Source organism: Polyodon spathula, chromosome 7 (assembly GCF_017654505.1).
Source record: "Polyodon spathula isolate WHYD16114869_AA chromosome 7, ASM1765450v1, whole genome shotgun sequence".
Taxonomy (NCBI): domain Eukaryota; kingdom Metazoa; phylum Chordata; class Actinopteri; order Acipenseriformes; family Polyodontidae; genus Polyodon; species Polyodon spathula.
The window spans coordinates 20,837,689-20,856,821 of NC_054540.1; the positions used below are offsets into that span (position 1 = coordinate 20,837,689).

Consider the following 19,133-nt stretch of genomic DNA (forward strand, 5'->3'; position numbering starts at 1 on the left):
AAGCATCCCCATAGCATGATGCTGCCACCACCACGCTTCACGGTAGGGATGTTGTTCTCAGGATGATGTGCAGTGTTAAGCTTGCGCCAAACATAGTGCTTAGCACTGAGGCCAAAAAGCTCTATTTTGGTCTCGTCAGACCATAAAATCTTCTTCCACTTGGTCTCAGAATCTCCCACATCCCTTCTGGCAAACTCTAGCTGAGGTTTCATGAGAGTTTTTTTCAACAATGGCTTTCTTTTTGCCACTCTCCCATAAAGGCCAGTTTTGTGAAGACTGTAACTCCTTTAGAGTTGCCATAGGCCTCTCGGTGGCCTCCCTGACTAGAGCCCTTCTTGCCCAGATAATCAGTTTTTGAGGATGGCCTGTTTTAGACAGATTCACAGTTGTGCCATATTCTCTCCATTTACTTTACTGTGCTCCGGGGGATATTCAGTGCCTTGGAAATGTTCTTATATCCTACCCCTGATTAATGCTTTTGAAGAATCTTATTCTGGATTTGCTTTGAATGTTCCTTTGTCTTCATGATGTAGTTTTTGTTAGGAAATGTAATAACCAACTGTGGGAACTCCCAGAGACAGGCGTATTTAACCTGAAATTATGTGACTTCTAAAGACAATCGGTTGCACCAGAGCTTATTTAGGTGTGTCATAGCAAAGGAGGTGAATACTTATGCAATCATTTATTTTCTGTTTTATATTTGTGATTAATTTAGAACAATTTGTAGATTTTATTTTTCACTTTGACATTATGGACTTTTTTGTGTTGATCTATGGCAAAAACTCCTAATTAAATACATTTTGATTCCATGTTGTAAATAAAATGTGGAAAAGTCCAAGGGGGGTGAATACTTTTGAGAGCTACTGTATGCTTTAGTGCGAGAGGTCCCCGCCTCGCCCTGTATGATGCAACTGCCTGTGAGAACCAAGATTGCTACAATATTTAAAGACGATTACATTCATTACAAAATACTGGGAGTCAGTTATTCATTCAACCTTGTTTACACATTTTATGGTATCACTGTAAATTCCACCCAGATATAGAGTAATAAAGTTGATAATCGATAGTGTTTTATATGTAAACGCTATCGATGCATTATTATTATAATTAGAGAATTAACTACAATTCAACCTAAGATTGTAAAACTTTATAACTCATTCTAGTGATGGAACAAAAGAAAAAAAAAAGATTAGGCGATCATAATTAGTGTAGTCAAGTTCAAAACTTGTGAGAAATGAATGAGTGTGTGTGAGGTGGTCATGTGACTATATGGCCTTGGTAGAAAGACAGAATAAGGATGGAGCAGTCATACAATCTTCTAATAGTACAACAGCTGGGTCATATTTGTATTCATAGCAGCATTAGTTTCTGAACATTCCCTAAAATGTGTGTTTTTGTGGACGGTTGGCTGCATATCAAAAGGTAAAGCATAAATGTAGAAATTATTAATTGTTAAAGAACAATTGATATTTGAATGAGCAAGCCTATCTGTCCTGTTTTTTATATTATGTGAATGCAATTGTTTTACTGATTACTAATGAAAATAACCCCTTTTTGTCTAGTTTTGCATGTACTGTACATGTTAGTTGTTTGAGTATACTGGTGCTTATGTATGATAAGAGGAAACATGAACCAAAGATTTTTTTCAGATTGTATATGTTTTTATTATATGCATATGTAAATTATTTGTGTGTAAAATTTCTGTGATTATTAGCTGTAAAGTAGGTTCTTAAATGAGTGGACTATCACTTTTTACTGTATTTTGCATCGTTATACAATTTCAACAAGACAGTGTTTTCTAGAATTTTGGTTAGACCAAAGACACACTTTTAATTTAATTGTATTACTCATTCTAAAAGTGGCAAAATTTATATATGGTTAACATTCAGAATCTGTAGTTGACTCCTCCAAGGATCTAGTTTCAATTGTGGCACTGTTCTCTTTAGAGCTGTATGCATTTGAGAAAAAATAAGTTGTGTTAATGGACTGCTCTAAAAACACTGCTTTCAATGCCTCTGGACCACTGGCACAGGCAGTGGGATTGCTTATTTGATTGACTAGACTTAACACAGAGGTGTCATTGATAATCCAACCATCTGTGGTGATTTCAGTGGTACTGTATTGATTTGGCTGATGGACATGTTGCCTTGCCTCTGTCAATGCATTCCAGTTTCTCTTAGTTCTTTAAATGAAAGCACCACTTTGCCCTTCAGCTAATAGGCTTAATTATGAGCAAATGTGACCCTATTAACCAGAATGCATTACTTGATCTCTTGGGTGTTTTTATGTCTTTATCTTTCTTCAACCAAGACCTCCCTTCCCCAAACACAACACTGTTGAACAACAAACAGCATTACATTTTTATTTTTTGGGGGGAAAATGTATCTGTTTATAAATTCAGTTCAGGCAAACATGATAAAGACAAATATGTTCATATGTAAATATGTATTTAACACAGTGCAACAAGTTTTGCAACATACTTGTAGAGTAGTTTAAATATAGTGGTTGCACATATATATATATATATATATATATATATATATATATATATATATATATATATATATATATATATATATATATAGTTTAAGTTTCTCAGATGGGATTACCAGACATTTCTCACTAACTGGCCCGTGTGAGGACTGGTGCACCGATTTTAAGGTTTCACTTTAGACAGTGAGGGTCTACAGTTAATGGTGGACAGCAAGTCTATGTTTAGAAACCAATAAAGCCGATACGAGAATACAATTTTCGACACTATCTTGTGTAAAAGTAGACAAGATTTACAAAATGCATCTTTAATTAATATTTAATTAATATTAATTAATATTAATGAATTAATATTGCTTCAATGTGGAATTAATTTCTGCATACAACAGTGGTGTGATTGTTTGAACCAGTTTTGATTGTGTGATCTTCAAAGATTAAAAAAAAAAAAAAAAAAAAAAAAAAAACATTAAAACATTTTAAATCAAGTAAACTGATTTGCTGGACATAATCCTGGAACTATGCAGTAGAGTTTATGACATGACTGCTTTTTTAAATCACACAGTTTGACTCTACTTTTGGCCTATATCAATATTGGATTGTCAGACACTTAACCTCAGCATTTATTAAATCCTTCAACCTATAATTCTTCACTGCATTTGCTGACTTTATTTGGCTGTTTGATAATCTCACTGCACTCTCCTCTTATGGCTTGTTCTGTATATGAATGGTTTGTCCTTAATGTATTAGAAGAACAACTTCAGAATGCTTAAGAGACTTTAAATTATATCACTTTATTGTTTGAAACTTTGTAAAATGAACAGGTGTTTTCCTCCTTTCAAAATAGGAGGTCATTTAAGACTTCTGATATACGGTATAATAAGGGTAGGCTCAGATAGAAAGCCTTTATATGTTTACATGTTGTTTGTTGTGACTGGTTTGGATAAAATGCTCCACCTGCCAATCTACAAGTTATGCTCAAATTTATCAGACACTGGAGGGGGTTATCACTATCTCTTTACAGTCACCTGAGTCAAACATATATAAAAAAAAGGTTGTGTTTTGGATGTACAGCAAATGGTTCATTTCCTGTTTTTCTGGACCCAGTGATTACAAATCATACATTGGGCCAGACTCACTAAACATTTAATTCAGAGCAAAGTTTGCAGCAGTTTTTCCTAAACAAAAATGTTTAAGTGATAATTTTAGAGCCCCTATGTAATACTACGACAATTACATTTCTTTTTACAAAAAAAGAAACAACAAGTACTGGACAGTCTTTAATAATACATTCTCAAAAATCTAATTCATGGTGTATTTTACTGTTTGTTAATCAAAATACACTAAGACATGTCTGCAGGTTTAGCTTAAATAAGTGATCGTCTGCTTTTAATAAACACCACGTAGGATACAGGTACAGTAAATGACAATTATTATCATAACCCTGGTTCCCTGAAATAGAAATGTAACCATTCAAGTAATTCAGGCTATAAGAGGTTATATGATATGATAGGGGTTAGCCAGCATGGATTCAAAAGAGAGGTCATGCTTAATTAGCCTACTTTTTGAGGATGTTACAGCTAATGTAGATGATGGCAATGCTTATTATATAATGTATCTTGATTTACAAAACACATTTGACAAAGTGCCACATGAGAGACTTATATGTAAATTAAAATCAGCAGGAATACAGGGGGGGACATGTAATGGTATACACAACTGGTTAAAAAACAGAAAGCAGAGAGTAATTGAGAGGTACCACAAGGGTCTGTACTTGAACCCTTACTGCTCCTCATTTATAGAAATGACTTGGACCAAGATACACATTGCAGGATTGTTAATTTTACAGATGATACTAAACATGGGGGAGACGTGTACAGAAACTGCAGCCCAGCTAATACAAAGGGATTTGGGCCTTCTCTGTAACTGGGCAAACTTGTAGCAAAATATTTTTAACATTAAGAAATGTAAAGTTTTTAATATTGGGCATAATAATCCAGGTTCTGAGTATAAAATTAACGGGGTGGAAATAGGGGACGAGGACTTTGAAAAGGATCCAGGGTTATAGTGAAGTCATCATTAAAACTATCTTGCAAGCGTGGTGAGGCAATTAAAAAGGCAAATAGAATGTTAGACTATATTGCAAAAAGCATGGAATACAAGTCTAGAGAGGTTATGCAGAGATTATACAATGCCCTAGTTAGACCCCACCTACAATACTGTGTGCAGTTTTGGTCAACTCAGTACAAAAAATAAATCATTGCACTGGAGAAGGGCAGCTAGGCTGATCCCAGGTCCTAATGACATGAGCTGTGAAGACAGGTTAAAACAATGACATCTCTTCAGCTTAGAAAAAAAAAGAGAAAGACAGGACTTGATTGAAGTCTTTAAAATCATAAATGGCATAGTTAATAAAATGAAATGTCATTATTATGAGCTACCAAATTGATTTTAAAGTTGCTGTTATAACTTATAAGGTCCTTCATGGATTAGGGCCATGTTATCTCCAAGAACTACTAACTCTGTATATTCCGACTCATTCTTTAAGGTCAGAAAATGCAGAACTTTCAGTTGTTTCAAAAAGACATCTAAAATCAACTGGACTCAGAGCTTTTTGCTATTGTGCACCTCGGTTGTGAAATTCTGGTTACCGTTAGGCAGGTTCTTTTAATTTTTTTTTAATGTGCTTTTATGTAATTGGTTGTAATTGGAGTGTATTATATATTGAGCTATTTAGTTTTGTTTTTAACTTTGTACAGTGTTCTGAGATGTCATGGCATAAAGGGCGTGATATAAAAATACATTTGTATTGTATTTTTATTATATTACCAGGTTAATAGTCAAGGAACCATTCAAGTTCCAAAGTTGTTTTTTTTAAATTATTTTATTTTAGTTTTTATTGGGAAGACCCAAAAGCTTCCAAATAGTAGAAGTACACTGAGGGAGTATACAGGCTGAGAGCTGAAACTACATTAACCAAACCAAATACAGTTTTATAAAGAACTGAAAACTTTGTTGTACACTAGGATTGTACTGTATATAGACATTGTGGCTGGAAACAGAGACATCTATACACATGCAATGCACCCCCACTGCTTTCCATTCATCTGATATCCTTAGGGCTGGCTTACTACAATAGGGTTATGGTATACACATATATATATATATATATATATATATATATATATATATATATATATATATATATATATATATATATATATATATAAATGGGCTGGGTTTGTTATTAAATTGAAATATGTCACCAGTTTGACCTTTCCTCTCTATGAATTACCTTATGCTTAGTTTCTGAGCTTTGAGTCTAAGAAAGAAGTTTAAACATTAATTAAATTATTGCCATCAGTCATATACTGTATATATTAGCAAAATAACTAAAAGGATAATAAATGCATGCTAATAAAATAATATATTTAGCATCTGTACAGAAAATAGTATTCAAAAGTGTTTTGCTCAGCCTGACTGTAAATATGTTGTTTTAACATGTCTTTTGAGATGTACTAAATCATATTGCAATCACAAAGGCACAATACCATCATTATACTTCCACAGCGCCTTTCACTACATATCTGTCCCTGGCTCTTTACAGGCAATAATACAATGTCACACACTAAACTTCAAGAAAACAAATCCTGATAAGTGGTTATTTTAGATGTTGTATCAGTACCCCTCACAGAGTGTGGTAAAGCATTGCAAAGTCCAGGGGTTAAATCTCTGCCTCCCTATGCATCCTAGTTTTTGTCACACAACTCCAGGTCAGAAGACATAAGAGAATTGATCAAAAGCAGAATCTTAATGGGTGAAATATGATGACGAGGTGGAGTTTTAGTATGTATTTGAGCTGCCATATTCTGAAACGGTTGTGAAGGGAATACTTAGGAAGGCTAGCACATGTAGAGGTGACTTTCTGCATGGACCAGTTTCTCTACCACAGTTTATAAATACATTAAGAACTCACCCACTGGTATGACCATGCAAATCTAAATGGTGGAGACTATTATTGTGTTTTCAATTTATTTGCAAGACATTCAACTATATATATATATATATATATATATATATATATATATATATATATATATATATATATATATATATACACACACACACACACATATATATATATATATATATATATATATATATATATATATATATATATATATATATATATAAATATATATATATCCACTGGGTGAAGAACATCAGAACAAGCATGACATCACCGGAACAATCTTGTGCAGGCAGTGGATACTCAGGCTACACGAGGAATCACACAACCAAATACAGGTTTTCAGTTACTGCATTTCCCTAAAAACCAATTTCAGTGTCGTGGACTTAGGAGATGTACTGTAGCGTTTCGAGCCGAGTGGTTGTTGTATTGGCTTTGTTCACCTATTTTGCCGAGGAATGTTGCTCGGCTTCTGCAAAATTACGGGCTGATTAAAACATATGGAAATAACATACAAAATAACATTGTTACAGCGACTTAATATGCCCTGATAAAGTTGTAGGATTTAAATATATGATGCAGTGCATAGGCTACTGATGTCTATTTTCTAATGAATTCACAAGAATGAAAAATAGCCGTTTACTTTCACTTGTTTTTAAATAGCGGTCACGTAAATGTATTTTACTTATATTATTCTCATATTTGTTTTTATTGTTCCTCCTCAGGCTCCTAGACAATCGTTCGCTTGTGGTGTTATTGGATCATCCCGAACAGACGGCCCCTTTAAGCGTGTAGTCGCTGACATTGACGAAATTTCCTGGTCAGGTCCTCCTCCTGTGTTGTGTACTTCACTGAAAATCAACAAGAGAAATTGAGGCAGCCTTTTATATATATATATATACGGCGGGGCTGGCATTGACACAAAATAACCTGCATTGGCAACTAAGCCATCGATTTTCAAGCGGCGATTCAGTAAACAAAGGCAGAAATATATTTCTTCATTTTGTTCATCTCGAGGTTTTAAAGATATTCAGTTGGTTCAGCAGGTGTAGAGAGAAATACACCACAGAATCTCAAGGACCCTCAGTGTTAATGAAACTTTGCTCTGATTTCCGCGCTGGGTATGTAACTTTGTTTTGTTTATTTAGTAATAAAAAAAATACGAGCAACATGTTTCACTTGATTTGAATGTATAAACCGTATCTGCATTGTTTGATCAACGCAAATTACAGTTTTGTATTGCTGTGAATGAATAGTGTTGTATAACATTACCACTGACTGAGGCGTATCGGGTACCACATACTATCCTGCAATGTATTTTGATTATATATGGGTATTAATCGTCAATTGCTTTTTGGTCGCATTTTATAAATGTGGTAGTTATATAAATAATCAGGCTGTCGTGTTACAGCCAACACCTAATGCACTCCTTTGCTACTTTTGTTGCCGCTATAGTCAGACTAGGCTTTCCATCACACCCACCGTTTTGTAAAAATAACTGTCTTTATTCTTTCAGTATAGATTGTTAGTTCTGTAGTCTAGTAAATCGTGTTGCATTCTGAAAATAGTGCTACAGGCGACTGTTTCCTGTTAACCAGTGTTTAGTTGCCTGCTGATAAGGAAGAAGTCTGTTCAACAGTAACAAGACAACAGAGCATTGTCGATAGACTGTAGTTATTTAATCTTGTAGAAAGCAGCGGGTCTTTTTCACGCGTCTCGGAAGCTAACCTTAAATCAACGAATGTCGATTGTGTGTAAAATATTAATCCTCAGTCTTTGAGTATAAAGTAGAATAGACGTTTCTCACAAAACTATAACTACCGAAATGTATTAGGGCACTCTGCATTTGGTATATGTTTGCTTGTTGTAATCCCGTTAAATGCATTTGTTATTATATAGGCCTTTTAAGTAAAACGCGCATGTTAAAGTAATGTCGCTGCCCTCAACTCACAGGTTTGGCACACTGGCACAGTCATTCTGAACTTTAGCAATGTGCCTTTATAAGTTAATTGAGCATCCTTGTAAGGCAGTCTATTGCACACATTTCAGTTTTGGTATAATGATATTTATAGCTGCTTATCAAATTGTGGCTGATTCAGTTAGGGTGGGAAGATACTGCATTTTATCAAGGCCTACCATTAAGCCAAATTTAATTACGATGAAACATACATGTCTGCAGTACGTTTTTGTTTCAATTAATTTAATGGTTAAGTTTGTAGTATCTTGTTTCTTTTTTGAAGTGCATGGGCATTATTTAACTGGGTTGTTAAATACACTGCTTTCTACTTTTTTTCGAAGACGTGGCAAAAGCCCCAAGCTGCTCTTATAGGAATGTTAAATGCATTTAAATTGGGTAATCTTTACTTAAACAACCATAATAATGCACGCGAAATATAAGAGCTGTAATGATGTTAATTAAAAACCCCGCTGTCAGTTGCAAATATTGGCTTTGTAAACAAGTAAAGAAAGGCCAAATCAGCAGATTGGTGTTTCTTTCAGTGCTGCACGACCAATTGTTTGGAATGAGCTCTTCACAGGCAAGGGTCATTGGTGTGAAACACAAGAAGAAACATCTGCTTAGATTGGTGATGACTGCAATTCACACAAACCAAAGCAGCTAATTTCTATGGAGGGTTCGATTCTAATCCTGGATATGTGCAGCACTAGTTTCTTTGATATAGGAAACCCCTCTTTTTCAGAAAACTCTGTAGTCCTATAGATGAGCATTATGCATTGGCATGTGGAATGTTTCAGGATTGGACATTGCTTGACCTGTTATTAACCCCTTAAGGTACACAAGAAATTGAGCTGTTGTTCAAACAGTTTCTTCTTAAAATACATCAGAGAGTGACTCAAGTATCATAAGGAAAGAGACCATTTGGTTGACCAGATCCAACCTGTCAGTAAACTTGAAACCCTGTTTCATGCACCCCATTGCAAAAGTAAGAAAGTTAACATAATTTTATTTGTGGCACACATATGTCCCTTGTACCTTAAAGGGTTAAGCCAGGTCCAGCCTGGCAGTAATCTGCTTTGCAGCAAATGTGTGTAATCAAGATACTGAAAGAAAATAGCATATGTGCCGACATAACAAACTGTACTCTATTTGCATTACTTTTCCTAGTACTTTTCAGAAAGATAACCATATTACTGTATGGTTCAGTCTGACCTCTGGTACTTTGTACAGGCATACCATCTGACTCATTAGCCGATGACTGATTTGTCATTGCTGCCAGATTGGTCAGTGGAACACAAAATGCTGTAGGTGAACAGTGAGTTTTGTTGAAGTAGCAATAGAGGACAAAATGTGCAGTGTTGTTTGTTAAACTTTCAGCTACTTGCTCTACTGTTATACCCTACTAATCCAGACTGGATGCCAGCTATACTGTTCCTCTGCATACTGTACTTGAAAGAGGGAAGATAGACTGTTTTGTTTGATTTTGTTTGTTTTAGGTTTTTTAAACGCATAAATGTAAAGCTAATTATTGATATACTAACAACAACTGTTAATCAAGACTGAGGAGCTAGGTTAACAGTACCAGTTCCTTGGTCTGGCAACAGTAAAACTTTACAGTATTTGATCACTTACTAAAGCAGAATATATCAATTATCTCAAGTGCTGATTGTCATTTGCATTTACAACATAACAAGAATGTCTTTTTTTTTTTTTTTTTGTCCAGCCTACTATTTGTAAGAGAACTGTTGTGAACAAATTTGACAGCAATAGTGGTGTTGTGCTACGTGTATTGCCCAAAGTACTCAAACACGAAGTACAAACATGGGTGTTCAAACCGCTGCACAGTCAATTTGATATACTAATGTCAATAGAAACTAATCATTTAGTAGTCCTGTGCTGGGTCCCTGTAAAATCGAGAAATGTAAAGCCAGTGACTCAGTAGTGTTTCCTATTTATTTCTTTTAGCCCTGGCTTTGTCACACTTTGAATGTAAACCACATTTTTTAGAGCATTTACTATTCATTTTTATTGCTTATAACACATAATTGGAATTACTGCTACATCTGGTAGGTTTTATTTTTATTTTTTGGGAAGTATTCTATGGATAATTATATTTTGTTCAGGATTTTAACTGATGATAATATGAAAAGGGTATCGGTCAGACTGATTAGGACAACAACATGACTGTTGCCTACCATCAACTGAGCAAGATCAGGTTTTTATTAATAACGTGCACTGCTGTATAGTTTGCCATGTTTTTGTAAATACAAGAAACATAAATTACTCTTAACTAGCGTAACTGAATAGCTTGTGATTTTTTACCAAAGCCATTCTATGTGATAGTCTGAGCTCTGTTACAGACTGGAAAAAAAGTAGGCCTAAGCATCCTTTTATTTATTTTATGGCGATTTCTTGATTTACAGTTAATATTTAACCTTAAAGTGATATTTAACAGTAGTCCTTACTGGTACTCAAATGTAACTTTTGTGGTTAATAATACATCAATTTAGTGGTTTGTATGCGATTAACAGGATTCAGTGGGTTCAGTGATTTGTCCTGGGCGGTGTGCTTGGATGAAAGTCTGAATTTAGACATGCTGAGTCACTTTATGAAAGGTAAATAAATCCTTCCTCGTCAGAAACATACCCTGCTGTGTACTGAGACTCTGTGCTGATGAACAGCAGAGCACAGCAAGAGGTGACAGACTTAAGATAAGATTGCAGATATTTTCTAACTGTAGGATAACATAGTTGAAGTGCAGCTGTGATGTTCCAAATCCTGCCTTTGAAAGAGGTACAGTGAGTATGTGCTTTATACAAAAAACTAGCAAATGCTAAGCCTTTTGGGCAGCAACAAAGTCCTTGTCCTGACAAGCAAAACAGTTTCTAAGTGAGGGCAAACACTGATAAAGCAGTTTAAAGTATATTTTCTATGTAAAGTATTTTTTTATATATATTTTTTGATCAAATGCAGATGCCTGCAATGCCTGTGTGGTAGTAAACAGATACATGGCACAAAATTGTAGGAGTAGTAGGCCTCTCATTTCAGTGAAAGTAGATGACTATGGTTTTATTGCTTGTTGTAAATGACTGGGCAAATATTTCCATTTGGAAAGAAAATGGACTTTACCCCATTCACACACATATGGCACTACTGAGCTGTCTCAAAGACGTTATTTTATTTTTTTAAATACCAATTCACACAGCATAACATTTTGCAATCTATGCTGGTATAATACTGTCATAACGCTTTCACACAGCCAAAGGGATCATGTGAGTAAAACTTTCCAACCTGTCAGTCAACGGATCGTTTTCATGGCAATGGCAATTCGCCCATAAATTGCAGCATCCCGCACTATCCCTTCCATTTGTAAGTTAACCTTGTCAGCCTGTTAAGTGAACAATTACTTAACTTCTTCCAGACGCCAATTACTACCTCATTCTTTATCAGCGAACATTTGAAAAAAATGAAAGCGTGTAACACCAACAACAAAAATACCCAACCTGTCCGGTGTACAGTTATGTGGGATGTTGACTTTCAATCCACGCCCATTATAGCGTTTCAGTGCCGGCATAGCCTTTCACACAGGAGTTTGGACAGTTTAGTGCTGATTCTGAACAAGAGACAGCATAAAATATAATAGCTCTGTGACTGTATAGGCAATTCACAGAGACCAAAATGCCGCATCAGTGCCGGTTCTGAGCCGTCATAACTCGTCTGTGTGAAAGGGGGATTGAATGCCAGCTTCAGTTTTAATGTTTGTGCACCTGCTAGAGAGCAGCAGTTAAATTTGAAACATAACGTACCTCTTCTCCAAGCACAGTGTGGAGTACTTTGGCCCCAAAAACCAATGCAGAACCCCCTGAACGTGTGTGTGTGTGTCCCCCTTGAATAATGTTTGTCCTCTGAGGTAAATATTATCTGTGGGGATGTTTGAAGAAAAGTCAGAAAATCATTTTCAGAAAATCATTTTAGCTGTATAAAATAGCAAGAAATTCTGCTTATAAATTGCTTCTTTGCCTTTTGAACATGTTTTAAAGTATATTCAGTTGAAACTGGACTTGAGTTATAATTTAAGTATACACAGTATTTTTATTAATTTTATTTCACAGGGCGTATTTTAAGGGCTGAGATTAGTAAACAGACAGAAGAGACATCAGTGTTTCTCCTAGAAAATCACAAAGGCCCTGTGGTGGTGTTGGTGGGGGTAGAAAAATCACATAGGCCTGGTGGGTGTGGGGGTGAGGGTAGAAAATCACATAGCCCCGGGGGGTGGGGTAAGTTTGGTGTTATTTTTTACACAAAGTGTAGGTGTCATCTGTGCAGCTTATTTTTCGTGGCTTGGAGAAACAAACAGCCATGGCCTTCTGATAATCATATTCAGAAACTGGAAGTCAGTAAACCTCCAGGCTTTGTTTCAAACAAACACTCACGTCTTTGATATTTAACAAGTTTGATTTGCCTTACATTGACACTTCAACACACAAATCTTAATTCATGCAAGCAAATTGAACATTGATCATTGGAGGAAGTGTCAAAATAAGTGAAAATACTCTCCCATATGGATTATTAACAGCATTATACTTCTACTTACGCTATTCACATTGTATAATCGTTAGTTACACAAAGCATTTCCTTTAGAGTTACAAATGAATCAATCTATTTATTTTTTAAAGCTTGTTAACATACCATAGTGTTGCACAGCCAGGAGCTGTAACTGGGGTCCTTTACCCATTGCAGGGCTCGATGTTTAGATTTTAAACTACTGGCCCCTTGGGTCAGCTAGTGTTTTTACTGTCCCGGATGCAATTTTATTGGGCCCAATATATTTATATATTTTGTCATGATGTTTTTTTTTCAGTATGTCTCTAACTGTGTACGGTAACCAAAGAGAGCCCATGTCTCAAAAGAAAGTGGCTAAACAAAGCTTATCAATATATGTTACTTCAGCCATTAATCATGAACACCTCTGTGTGCTTGTTGGAAAATAAATACTGTATTCAAGATTTGAAAATGTATTTTTCACAAGCAAACCCGCAACCAAGCTGTTACCATATGGTCACAGCAACGCTAACACTGAATTATAATAATCCTAATTAGGGAAAGGTCAGTGTAGTCAAGAACACGATTACATGAAAATAATAATTTAAAAAAAAAAAAAAACTGTTTGAATAGCATATTACATATGAGTACACAAAAAAAGCCTTATACATTAACTACTAATAGAAGCAAACGCGCCTATTTTATGTTTTTAATGCTGACGCTTAACACGTGTTGTCAGTCTTAATTTGCATTTTAAACGTAAGTACCCTAATTAAGTATGCCAATCATGTAACAGCAACATTCTACAGTAATAGTATTCTGTTGTATTGCCATGCTTTTTAGCTAATGTTAACAGATCCCTGCTTGAGTTCCTGTGTAATGACTGTACACACTAGCTTCTGCAGCTGTTGCTAGCCAGTCGTGAAACAGCTTCCGGGAACATGGCACAGACAAATTTTTAATTTGTGAACTGAAATAAATTAATGTATATAGCAAGTGCTAAAAGAAGTAATCCAAACTTCGGTAACATCGAAATTAGAAAGGTAATTTAACGTTATGATGAATATAAAGACATACTACATGTTAAGCAGAACAATGCAGTGACTAATAAGAAAAGGCAAGATACTTGGAGTTGGAAAGGAGTTCTTTTTTTAACTGGACTGCAGTTCAATGCAAAACATCTACTGTTGACTTTCTGTGAATGGATGTAGTAACGTCAGCATTTAGACTGACCATTAAAAGTACAACCAGGTGCCCTTGTTTTGAATTATTTACAGGTTATTGAATAAACAAAGTAACTTGACTTAGATTTATCTGATGTCAGTACTTGATGGCTAGTTGTAATTAGTAATGTTAAACTATTGTAATGTTAGAATGGTAAACAGATGTAGAATGTTTACATTGCTTTAAGATAGGTGTGCTTTTATTCTGAATACACTATGGCAATAATGATTATTTGGTGGTTTGCGCAATATTATGCTACTGTTGTTTTAATTGGAAGAGATACATGCTGTGATGTTGGTGCTCATTGAGTTCTGTATTTTAATTCAGTAAACAAAAGGAAAAACTTGTGGCTAAGGAAATAGGGTATTGAACAAGGAAATCTTGTCTTGGACATTGTTTGAACACTTTGTGAACCCGACTAAACTTTACCGGCTTACGCTGTTATGCTGTCTGCTTGTACGCACGCATTTGCCTTTTATTCTTGGTAGCGTACGGGACCAGAGTTCGGGTAATCGAACACACAAAAATGTTGCACCCTGTGTATTCAAATAGGAAACTATTCGAAATTCCCATCCCTAATCCTAATAGTAAACACTATTAAAACAATATTCGTAACACAAAATAATAACAATCCTTCTCGGAGCGTTGTCGCTTGTGTAGCCTCTCCCAAGTCAGCGCCAGTCTTGCTGAGTGATACCAGCGAGTCCTGGAAAGATTGTGAATGACGTTTTTGACCTGAACACACCGGATCCCGAATCAAAAAGTTAAATCGCTTATTTGGGTATCCATCTGGATATCTTACTGGGAGGCTGGAAATGTAAACGAAATGTTGAATTCAGAACAAATAAAGCTGCTGTTTTACCTGCAAGTCTGGGAAACTGACGCCAAGCAAGGCAGAACTTTACTTTTTTTTTTCACTGTCATAATGAAGCCTCCACTCTAAATGTTTGTCTTTAATTTTTTTTTTTCATTTTTACTTTCATTATGATTTATTGATTTCAGCACTTTCCTTTTGGCTTATTGGTTGCTTAGTTGTAGAAAACCTGATTTGTAAAAGATTTGCCATGTCGTGGGAAGGAGTACCACCAACACAGCACTTTGGTACGCAGTCTCAGAGTCTGACTGTACAACAAATATTGTGCGGCGGGAAAGTTCAGATGAGTTCATAGTTACGTTTTTAAAAAATGATTTGTAAATTAATTGGCCATGGGCACTTTCTATGTATTACACTAGTTAAATGTAACCGGCCCAGTCGGGCCTGTGGTGCTTGTGGGGAGGTGCAGGAGCCTGTTCTGCTAAAACAAACCTGAAAACTAACTTCACACATGCAACTATGATTTTTTTTTCTCCAATTTAGTAGGCTTGGCGGCTGCCTTTTGTGATCCGACTGGCTGCCAGGCTTGTAGAATGGTAGGGGAACCACTGTACGTGACTCTTACTAATCAGAGAGCCGTGAGGAGCTTCCTCGGCTGTTTGGCAGCAAGGTACCCATGACAGCAAGAGGTTCCGATATGGGTGGAACCAGAGAACATATAACACATGGAGAGTCCCTTTACTGCTCAGGGAATTTACTCCCCCTGCTGAACCGGTGCATTGCTTGCGGTATAGAAGAAGAGGAGGAGGAGGAGGAGGAGGAAAACAAATGCAAAACATAGACCGGAATTAGAACCGTGCTTATATAGGCGAATATAGATGGAGAAATGGAGATCGTAGTGAGAGATTGGGGCCCTCTCTGACTCCCCCCCCCACCCCCAAAATTTTTGCCTAAAGGCTGACATCTAATGAAAAACAAAACAATTATTAAGTGTGTATTAATGGCAACTGTCTGAACAGATAGACCTCCGTCTCCAACCTCACACTGCTCAGACGCTAGCTTGCTTCGCGCAATATCTTTAAAGGCAAGTTTAGTTGTCTTATGTACAAACTATGAATCATAAAATGGAACTAAAAATAAGTCTTTTGCCATAACTATTTTTTTCTTGAGAAAAAAACTCCAAGGGGAAAAATTCCTCTGCTTCTTCAAGTAGCTTTCATTTATAATAAACTGCTTATCCCAGAACAGTCAAAGACCATGTGATTGTCATTTGACCTAGATACAAAACAGGCCCACACTCTGCCCATGGCATTTTAAGTTCATGTTACTCTATTAATGCGGTATACGAAATAACAATAGTCATTCTAGATTAATTTATTAGTAAAGGGGATATATTCTGTTCTTATCTAAATTATTTAAACTTAACATTCAGGACAAGGCCTATCAGCTGTTTTGGAAAGCGAGTTAATAGGTAGTCTTTCACACTGGTCAGGAATACCTTCGCTCTGTGTATGGAACAGAACTGAAGTCTGTGCTTGAGTTAACTAGGTTTGCAACATTGTTGAACTGAATGTGGGCTGAAAGAAATGTGTATTAAATGCTGTCTTGGTATACCCAGTATTTTTTTTCCACATCATTATTCGTGTTGGTTTTCGTAAAAGAAAAAAAAACAATGATACAGTACATTCCATGTAGTTTTCTGTCCTCTTGCTGGTAATGCAGTTAAACCATAGTATTGTCTTGATATGTACAGTCAACCCTCTTTATAGAGGTAAGGTAAGTGCCATGGGCATAAACGGGCAATAAGCGAGGGTGGTGATACAGTGAGGGTCAACAAAAAAAAAAAGTAAATACACACACACACAAAACCTTCTATGTTTGCAGTACATTTAAAATGTTTTATTTTTGTAGTTGTACAATTACAGTTTCTCCAGGCCATTTTAAGAAAACATATCTTTTTTAAAACTACAGTACTAGTTCTAAACACAACAGTAGGTAACAGTGACGTTTTACCATCTTTTTCCATCTCTATGAAACATACATGATTACTTTTTGAGGAACAGTTTGTACTTATAAATAAATAAATAAAAATACACTGTTAGTGTCAAATCGCCCAAACAACAGTTCCGTAAAAACAAGTGTACTTTTTTTTACCATATTGGTCATTTGAAATTCTCTTTGTGGCACGACTGCCAGCCTCCTGAATATTATCCCCCACTGAACAATGCCATCTATTTATTTTTCAAAGTAGGTTAAGCTCAACAGCATTCTTTTTTAAGCAGTTAAAAAAAAAATATATATATTCTGCTGTTTACAAAACTGATGCTTTAGTTTGTCAGCCGTCATTTGTGCAAAACTTGCACGTGAACAAACCTGATGACATTGGTATGAACATTCAGTTAACGACGAATTAGGAAAGCGAGTCAAACGTTAACTGCATAACTTTCTTTTAATTGGCCATGATTATTTCCCTGGTGCTACAATGAGGGAAACTACGATGCTTATTTTTACACTTGCTTGGCTTGGGAAGTTGGCGGGTGGCAGACAGCGGGATGGCGATATAACGAGTACAAATAGCACTGTTTTTATATTGGTGACATTTGTTCAGAGAGAATAGCTGGCGGTATGCAAGGGTGGCGTTATAAAGGGGGGCAGTGTAATGCGGGATAACTCTGGTACCTGAAATATATAATAATTTATTGCTGCTGTTTTATATTAACTGTGATGGATTTTTATTGGCTGCAGATGGTTAGAACTTGTGATCATCACAACAAATAAACATATCCCTAGACACCTGCATTGAAAAGGCTGCTAGCTTGCTAGCTACCTACCTAAATGTTATGAAAACGAGACTTGCTTAACAACAGAAGGCAATGATTTGCATTGATAATGATCTGTTTTATTTATTGTTTGCATATGGTATGTCTTTTGTGGATTTACACTGTAGTTCATCAGAGCAAGATTTATTTATTTTTTAATCTCCACAGTTGTTATCCAGGGAAGGATCATTTCTAAAATACATGTTGTAACAGGCTTTTTAAGATAAATCAGTCATTGAATACACTTAACACTTTCTAATGTGACTGAAATGTCAGCTTGCAAGCTGCTGCTTCATAACCTTGCTCAGTGTTTTTGATCTTTGTCTAATACCTGCATATTCATGGATTACAAGTAGGTTAATAATGAGCTGTCAGCCTGTTTAGGCAGGACCCAAAGTATAGGTTGATGAAGTTTTTTTTTTTTATTGCCTGATCAGGACGATCGATCGCATTTGTTTTGAGCAGATCACTTTTGAGAAGATAATACTTTAAGTTCTGGTTTGGTTGTAAAAAAAGTATTTTATCAGACAGTAAAATGTAGTGATCCCAATCATAACATTTTAAGTAGAACATACACTGCATACATTCATAGACAAATTCAAAAATTATTTTTGATTGGGCCTTAAAGATTAGGCCCTATTCACAAATCTTTAAAGTTTTGATATTTATCAAACTGTTCAAAACTCTTTTTGGTGTGTTCAATACCAGCTCCAAAAAGAATAATGCATGTAATCAGATGAATACTGCTGTAATCAGATCCTATTCTATTCATTTTTCCCCCCCTCCAGGGACACCGTTCAGCATGTTAAGGTAAAGCAGAAGAGCTCTGTGTTGAACATGCTAAAGCGGTTGGACAAAATAAGGTTCAGAGGCCACAAGCGAGATGAGTTCCTTGATTTAGCCGAATCTCCCAACACATCAGACAATGAATGTAGTGATGACATCCCAGTGAAGCCCCGTCCATCATTAAAAGACGCTGAAGACTACAGAGACCCTGTAAGTGCAGTAGAAACCTTCCATACTTTTGAAAAAAATATAATTTATGGGACCTCCCTGAAAATGAGTGAACTTTCTGAACTTTTCTGAACCACTGTAATTTGGTTTTGTAGAGTTCATGTTGTCCTTTTGATATCTAATGTGCTTAATTGTCCATAAAGTCCTTATTGGCTTACAGTGTTTTGATGTGTTGCATTTCTGATTGGTTTCATCTGTCCTGTTAATCGCAAAAACCAAACCAGCAAAAAGTTATAAATGTTATATATTACATAGTATACACAACATGTGTCTGTGGCTTTAGAATTTACCATTTACGTAGATGGG

General features: G+C 35.8%; 1 protein-coding gene across 3 annotated transcripts in view; it reads left to right on the top strand.

Moving 5' to 3' along the window:
* Positions 1 to 6,709: 6,709 nt before the first annotated feature.
* The window catches only part of LOC121318340 (GRAM domain-containing protein 4-like), a 53,457-nt gene continuing 41,033 nt past the window's right edge, over positions 6,710 to 19,133 (top strand). For 2 of the 3 annotated variants that reach the window (XM_041254888.1, XM_041254890.1), the window contains exons 1-3: positions 6,710 to 6,795; positions 7,183 to 7,578; positions 18,602 to 18,809. In XM_041254888.1, the coding sequence (XP_041110822.1) occupies positions 7,550 to 7,578; positions 18,602 to 18,809 (237 nt within the window). In that variant the 5' untranslated portion in view covers positions 6,710 to 6,795; positions 7,183 to 7,549. Of the gene's footprint in view, positions 6,796 to 7,021; positions 7,579 to 18,601; positions 18,810 to 19,133 lie in introns of those variants that run through there. The other variant, XM_041254889.1, reaches the window with a different exon arrangement.